This window comes from Protobothrops mucrosquamatus, unplaced genomic scaffold (genome assembly GCF_001527695.2).
Source record: "Protobothrops mucrosquamatus isolate PMUCROS unplaced genomic scaffold, P.Mucros_1.0 scaffold1601, whole genome shotgun sequence".
In the NCBI taxonomy this organism is placed as follows: domain Eukaryota; kingdom Metazoa; phylum Chordata; class Lepidosauria; order Squamata; family Viperidae; genus Protobothrops; species Protobothrops mucrosquamatus.
The window spans coordinates 243989-252026 of NW_015387764.1; the positions used below are offsets into that span (position 1 = coordinate 243989).

At 39.7% G+C, this 8038-nt stretch overlaps 2 protein-coding genes across 2 annotated transcripts in view; both read left to right on the top strand.

The window, feature by feature from the left end:
* LOC107293393 (cytochrome c oxidase subunit 5A, mitochondrial) overlaps positions 1-5894 on the top strand; it is a 6788-nt gene extending 894 nt beyond the window's left edge. Inside the window, exons 2-5 of the mRNA XM_015822544.1 lie at positions 2047-2160; positions 3222-3343; positions 4224-4345; positions 5735-5894. Coding sequence (XP_015678030.1) covers positions 2047-2160; positions 3222-3343; positions 4224-4337 — 350 coding nt within the window. The 3' untranslated portion in view covers positions 4338-4345; positions 5735-5894. The remainder of the gene's footprint in view (positions 1-2046; positions 2161-3221; positions 3344-4223; positions 4346-5734) is intronic.
* A 1939-nt stretch (positions 5895-7833) lies between these two features.
* FAM219B (family with sequence similarity 219 member B) overlaps positions 7834-8038 on the top strand; it is an 8267-nt gene continuing 8062 nt past the window's right edge. Inside the window, exon 1 of the mRNA XM_015822539.2 lies at positions 7834-7914. Within this exon, the coding sequence (XP_015678025.2) occupies positions 7834-7914 (81 nt within the window). The remainder of the gene's footprint in view (positions 7915-8038) is intronic.

Sequence of the window (8038 nt, forward strand, 5' to 3'; positions counted from 1 at the left end):
TCCTTCCTCTTTCTCATCTTCCCTCCCTCCTTCCTTCCTTCCTTCCTCTTTCTCATCTTCTTTCCTTTCTCATCTTCCTTCCTTTCTCTTTCTCATCTTCCTTCCCTCCTTCCTTCCTCTCTCATCTTCCTTCCCTCCTTCCTTCCTTCCTTCCTTCCTTTCTCTCTTCTCCATTTTCCTTCCTTCCTCTTTCTCATCTTACTTCCTCCCTTCTTTCCTCATCTTCCTTCCTCTTTCTCATCTTCCTTCCTTCCTTCTTAATCTTCCTTCCTTTTTCTCATCTTCCTTCGTCCCTCCCTCCTTCCCACCTAGCCGTGACCTGGGCTCCTATACCTCTGTGTATACTGTATAATGATATACTATATGAACAAATATTACAGTAAATAGTGACATGGATGAAGTTATTTATTTAAAGTCCATCTATTTCTAATCCTATGTGATCATATCTGGAGTTGGGTTTTTTTGGGGGCAGGCAATGTATTCTCTCACTATGAAAATGTATATTATGCTCTTGTTCTGCTCTGCTTGGGTGGACTAAAGCGTAATCTTCCTTTTTTCTGGTTTCATGTTTGAAGAAAACATATGCAGTGCCTTTGACTTTTCTGAAATGAGATGCAAATGGTGACATAAGTTCTGATTTCTACCTATTAATGACATTACTTAAATTCAAGGTATAGCTTCTATTAATAAGCCACACCCAGCAATTATGTACAATGCAACAAAAGCTTAATAACTTTAAGGAAGTTGAACGAACACTCCCTTGTGTTTTTACTTTCCCTTTTATTTTTTTCTTTGACCAACAACAAGCTTTAGTTGAAGAGCCTGTTGGTTATAACCTCCCTGCCTTCTTGTCTCCTCGTGGACTTTGTACCTTTAGGTCCACAGCCTTGTGTGACTGAATTTTACTTTAGATTTTACAGTGGTATTCCTTTTTGGCGTTTTCCTATTTCAGAGTAGTAATTGGTCTTGGAGTCTGCCTCAAGAAGATCTGTTACTCCTATTTGCTGTATTCAAGATTTTATTTCACGCAGCTGTGCCTTGAAGTTCTTTACATCCCTAGCTAGCATCAGGGCACATTGGCATATGCTAAATAAACAGGGCACATAAGATATTATTTTCACAGTTGCTATATTGCATTGATGATGTGTTAATATCTCTAAAGGCCCATTTACTTAACAGATGTTGAAAGTTTAATTACTCAATGTTGGTAGAATTGGGCAGATGAGGGAAATGAAACTGCGCGTTAAATACTTAAGGTTTTACATTCGTTTAGCACAGTTTATGTATGCTCACGAAGGCATGCACCTTTTAATAATAATTTGTTCATTGCAAAAGATGTTACCAGACGCTTTTATGTCTGCGGAAGTAAGAAATTAGCGTTGGTCAATCAACATTACAAGGTTTCCTCATTTACTCCTTTCAAGACTACGTTTAGTGAAGTGAAATTCCAAAAATATCAAATAATTTCCCAGTTTCATTATTATTAAATTTACATGCCACGTATCAGGGGATATTCCGATGAGACCCACCAAATGTCTAGTATTTTTCTATTTTTCCGTCCATAAATTAACAGAACGACTCAACTCAACTTAATAAATTCTCCTTACTTTGTTTATAAGAAAGACGCCTTTTTAAGGTTTAAGGTTTATTATATGAGCAAAATGCAGATAGTGCCAATATTGGTACAATGTTGGCACGTCCCGTGAGTCATGGCTATTCCAGCTAGCGGGGCTGGCCTGAGGGGTATTTTAGATTGGATTTTAAATTTGATTTTATATTGGGTGTTAACAAAATTTTAAATGAAACGGCAAAATTAATATTTCTTTTAATTATATTTTTAAAACGGTGTTTGTAGGGTTTTTATCTGTTTTTAGCTTGCTGTAAGCCGCCCTGGGTCCGTCAGGAGAAGGGCGGGGTATAAATCTAATAAAATCAAAATCAAAATCAAATAACTCAAGGATTACCTGTACTTGTAGTGTTGTAGCTTCACCCTTGAATGTTTAACCTCTTTGTCTTTTGCTCCTTCCCCTTTTTGTTCCAAACCAGTACTACCTCTGCGTTGCTATGCTCACAAAGCAGAGATTACAGATGAAGAACTTGATGCTCGCTGGGTGATGTTCTTCAACAAACCAGATATTGATGACTGGGAACTCAGGAAAGGTAAACACCCACAGGAAGTATCAGTGAGGGGGGGGCTTCTGTGTTCCTGCATTAGAGAAATTATATTTTCTAAAAATTTGATTGATTTGTGCAACCCAATAGGAATTATATAGGTCTCTTTCCTGGAGCTGACAGAATGATCCTAGAGCCAAAATCACAAAGACCTCGAGGTTTCCCCCCCCCCCCCCGTTTCAATAGCTACATTGGTACAGCAAAAACTAACTATGATATATTATGATTAACAATGTTAGACTTTGAGATTGAAGTAAAAGTTAGGGAATTAAGATTTTAGCCTGAAATTATGCCTTAGATTTTGTACGAATAGAATAGAATAGAATAGAAATAATAGAAATAGAAATAATCGAAATAGAAATAATAGAAATGGAAATAATAGAAATAGAATAACTGGAAGGGACCCTGGGGGTCTTCTAGTCCAGCCCCCTGCTCAAGCAGGAGAACCTATACCATCTCTGATTGTCTAATCTTTTCTTAAAAATTTCCAGTGATGGAGCACCCATGATTTCTGGTGGCAAGCTGTTCCACTGATTGATTGTCTTCACTGTCAGGAAGTTTCTCCTTAATTCCAGGTTGCTTCTCTCCTTGATCAGTTTCCAACTATTGTTTCCCGTCCTTCCCTCTAGTGCTTTGGTGAACAACCTGGCCCCCTCTGCCTTGTGGCAGCCCCTCAAATACTGGAATGCTGCTATCATGTCTCCCCTATTTCTTCTTTTCTTTAGACTAGCCAAACCCAAGTCCCGCAGCCGTTCTTCATATGTTTTAGCCTCCAGGCCTTTGATCGTCTTAGTTGCTCTTCTCCGAATTTTTTCCAAACTCTCAACATCTTTTTTTGTGATATGGTGACCAATATTGGCTGCAGTATGTGGATATAAACAGAGTTACTATACGTTATATACTCTATGGCAAAATCCGAGAGGTTTGAATAGAGACCCAAAGGGAGAAAAGAATTCAGTTTTATGTCGCGAAGTGGTTAAATACATCACAAACACGAGAAGGGGAGAATAAATGCAGCCCTCTCCTTCAATGCATGTTTCTTTTGATAGGTATTAACACCTTAGTCGACGCAGACATGGTTCCTGAACCAAAAATTATTGATGCGGCTTTGAGGGCCTGCAGGCGGCTAAATGACTTCGCTACCACAATCCGCATCTTGGAAATGGTAAAGGTGAGTTAAGGCATCCTTCTGCTTCTCTACAATATAGAGCACGGTGGTAAAATGTTCCCTTACACACGTCGGTTGCATTCACTACCAAATCTCTGAGATTCTTCCCCCCACTTCCCCTCCATCTTTATATGGGAAAGGCTTAATGTGACACTTGTAATGAAGCATTCACCACAAGCAGGAAGGACCTTGAGTGGGAGAGGGAGAGGAATCAAGACAGGAACCAGTGGCCTAGTAGGCCAGATTGTTTAAATTCACTGACCTTATCTCAGAGATAGCATAGGTAGCATGCTGGCTTAGTATGCGGGGATAAAGTGTCTACTACATGTTGCAGAGTGGCTCCTCCTAATTCATTGACAGTCATCCAGTACCAAGGGAGCCAGTTTGGTCTAGTGGTCAAGGCACCAGGCTAAAAACCAGGAGATGGTGAGTTCTAGTCCCACCTTAGGCATGAAAGCTAGCTAGGTGACCTTGGGCCGGTCACTTTCAGACCAACTCATCTCACAAGATTGTTACCTTGAGTTATCTATAAAAATAAATTAAAAATATCAATTTAAAGGGGAATTCAAGACGCTGAACTTAATAAGCATATGCTTCACCTATGTAATATAGCTTCTCTGGACACGAACTTTTCAGAAATAAGGTCAGCGGTCAGAAATAACTAATCAAATAAGTTCAGTGAAACCACATATGAGTGACTATAACTGCAGCTTTCTAGCAGTCAAAATATCTGTTGCTTGTGAGTTATGCATATTTCTTGGATAAAATTCGGACCATAGAAAGGTTAAGCTTTCTACTTAAGCTTGGGCTTAAGTTGACCCATCTTGTCTTGCCAAATCTACTTTTTAAATTCTGAATTTCTTTTGTGTTCTCTTTGAATTAGTACAAAGCAGGCAAATACAAGGAGATATATCCTTACGTTATCCAGGAACTTAGACCAACTTTGAATGAATTGGGAATTTCAACTCCAGAAGAACTTGAAATGGACAAAGCGTAAACTTAAATGTAAGAAAATACATTTTTGCCTTGTGCGCGTGTTCTTTACTATTCTGTTTGGCGTTTAAAGTAAACAAAGGCTTCTAAAAATGTAGAAAATACATTTGTCTACCATTTTGATAAGGTAGAGAAAAATATTGCTGTCCCTATGCAGAAAATGTGGGGCACGTGGTATATTCTCAAAACTGGAATCCAATTTTCTGTAGAATACTTGGGCTCTAATACCTCTGAGATTTAAAGTATATTAAAAATGAAAATATACCTCAGTCGTCTTGTACTTCTTCACTTTACTTTTGGGGGGGAGGCACTAGTTTAAAATGCAGCAGACATCCCTCAAATTCAAAAAAATTAAGCTCTGTATTTCTCTACAGAATTTGGATGTAATCCTGCTATCTTAAATAGCCATTTGCTCTTATTCATCATTTATTTCCCCTGATACACAGAGACACACCCACAGAGACAGAGAGCATGGTAGTGAAAGCATTTTGCCAACAAGGCAAAAATTAGAGAAATTGGCACAAGCAAATTTATGCTAAAATAAAAGAGTTTTATGGAACCTGCATGCATATTGGAAGCTCATGTAGTGGAGAGGCAGAGAAAAAAGTCCCATGTTACAGGACAAGAGCAGACCATGGGTCTCTTAACTTCTTATTGGTTGTGATTGCACGTGTGGTGTTTTGAGGATACATTGCAGGCACTCTCACAGAATGGATTGGGGCTTCCCCCTTCATAAAATGGCTGCGATGTCAAGGTAACCACATATTTGCAAAGCCCCAGGCACTTCGAATGCTACGCCGTCCGTTCTGTCTCTCTTCCTCCCTCCCTCTCCTGCCTACAATCTCTACTTGTCTGAGTTTTTCTCAGATCTGTTTTTTAAAATGTAAAAAGAGCCTGGAGCCTGATGGAAATTAGGAGAGGTGTTTTTGTATACAAGTAGCAGCCCGGGTGTTATGCCAAGCATCCGAAGGGTAGACGAAGGTTAAAAACAAAGACAAATAGGCTGAAAAATAGTTTTTATCCCAGAGCTGTAACCATATTAAATACTACTGTATAGTGCAACATTGAAGTGCAATATTAGGGGCAGCGCAATGGTGAATAGAATGGGAAGGATGTGTGTATATAATGTATGTTTTTACTTGTGGTTTTTACTTGTGTATAGTGTGCACTGTGGACAGCACTTAATTTCGTTGTGTGATACACGATGACAATAAAGATTATTCTATTTGCAATTAAATGCTACAAGTAATTCCTTAAATTGCTGTATGCAGGCATGTATTCATCTGCAAGCTAATATTGCAATATCTTTTCTTAACCTTTCTATCCACTCCCTCCTCAAGAGGTTTGTGAACTTGAAAAGAATACATCCAAATTAATTCCAGTTCTCTGTTTTTTTTCCAGACGGACTTCCCATGAATATACTGTTAAGGTTCTGTGACTGTACAACAATTATCTGGATATAGACATTATAATTACTTATTTGAAATCACTTCTTCCTTTTATTGAGTCCTGGATATGTATTGTGAAGTTGACCTAATAAAGAGGAAATGGTTTGAATTGACTTTAGACCTTAGCCTATGGTTATAGATTACAAAAAAAAAATGTATTTTCCAAGGCAAGATTGAGCAAACATGGGATGCTATTCAGACATTGAATTCCATACATTTCTGCACAAAAAGCAGTTCTTCACATTTCAAAAAATGAAAGAATCCAGCATTTTAACATGATGAAATTACAATTTCATAAGTATTCGTATTAAGAACAGCATAGAATCATATTGGTTTCATGGAATATAAATTGGACAAGAAGCTTGATTGACTTTAGCCGCTTACACAAATCTTAGCATTTATTACATAAAAAGAAAACTCTCAAGTCTCCACATTAAGCAACGTAATGTGTCAGTTAGACCACTTAAAAACAGACAAGTTCCTAGTCCTAATAGTTTTATTTAGAAGCTTTTGAAAATATGTGGTAGTGCTTGATGAAATCTGTTAACTTGCTGGCTGAAATTTCCATTGATCCAATGACTTTTTCTTGTATCACTGAATACATACTGAAGCGGAGACTTACATAAAATAAGAATAGTGGTGAATCTGAACATATTGTGATAGGATAAACACACGGATGCATTACACGTTGACGTGAAACAATTGTATCCCTGTGGTCCATGAAGGATGAGCAAGGCAGCTTAGGAAAAGCAAGTGCATATGTTATGAATACAGTTAGCTACTCTTTATATAATGGCTAAGAATTGCTCCGTCTCCAGAGAGGCAATTGCAGCCTCTGATCTATCACTTAAACGGGTTAATCGAATCCCTTGCCTCAGTATTTATTTATTAAATTTACTAGCTGTACCCGGCCACGCGTTGCTGTGGCTCAGTCTGGTTAAATGGAAAAGAAAGAAAAGAGAAAGCGCACGTTTCTAATATGTTTAATTTCACAATGCTTGTGGGTATACAATATTTTTTGTTGTTCCATTGTCTGTGCATCAATTCCAACGCAATTGCACACGAAATAAATCAAAATGAAAATAAATCGAAATCTATGAAAATTCAATTTAACAATGCAATCGGAAACATTGAAATGGAATCGTAAAATTGGAAATTTGGAAATCGTAAATGGATCGTAAATCGGAAACATTGAAATGGAATGGTAAAATCTTAGCGTGTGTTGCTTTTACGTCCAACAGATGGCGCTGTTTTTCAAAAAAAGCATGTTTTGACCTGTCACAGGTGTGACATCTATATAATATAGGTATATAAAAACACACGCGTATTCGAATGCAAGGTTGAGTCAAAATTTCAAAGCAATCGGTGAAGAACTTTCGGAGATTTAAGATTTTGAACAAACGAACATCTACATTTTTATTTTTATATATATAATAAGATAAAGATATGCCACCCATCTCATCATCATCATCAAGCAATGTTAGGTAATTTACAACGAGATAAAAACCACAACATAAAACATTAAAAGGACAAAATGCAAACATTTCCCAAAAATAACTAAGGAAGATAGCAGCATGATGGGAGTTGTAGTGCAAGACCTCTGAAACGGGCTGGAGAAAAATACTTTTCACACAAATGAGATAAAATTGCCACTTTTTTTCTGTTTGTCGGTTTAACAAAATTCCTGGAGGCAGCAACGCTTCAACTGGAGGGCTCTGGTGACAGATACCACGGAGCGCGAGACCGCCAGCATCCTAGAGCGCCCCTTCGCTCTGCTCTTCCAAAAAAACAAACAAAAAAAAAAACAAAAACCCCAGGGGCCGCCTCCCATTGGTCGGCTCTCGCTCCGCTAACCCCGCCCGTAGGCGTTGCTCGCGCGCGAGAGAGCAAAGGCGGGGCCCTACAGACCGACCAATCCGGCAGAGCGTCGGATGCTAATTTCGGAAGGGGAAACCTCGCCGTCGCGTTTCCTATTGGCTGAGAGGCGCGATGACGGGCGGAGAAGGCGCGGCTTGGAGGGGCGGGGGGGCACTCTCCGGGCAAGAAGCGGCGATGGCGACGGGAGATGGAGGCGAGGAGGAGCCGCCGCGGGGAAAGGAGGCCGGGCCGCGCCTTGTGCCCGGCGGCGACCTGGTGAGGCAGGGGCAGCCGCGGGGCTGGGAAAGTCGCGGCCGATGGAAAGCCTCTTCCTGGTCGGCCTGGGGGCTTCTGGGTCGGCCCGAGGAGCTCGGCTGGATCAGGCCTGGGGTGGGGGTGG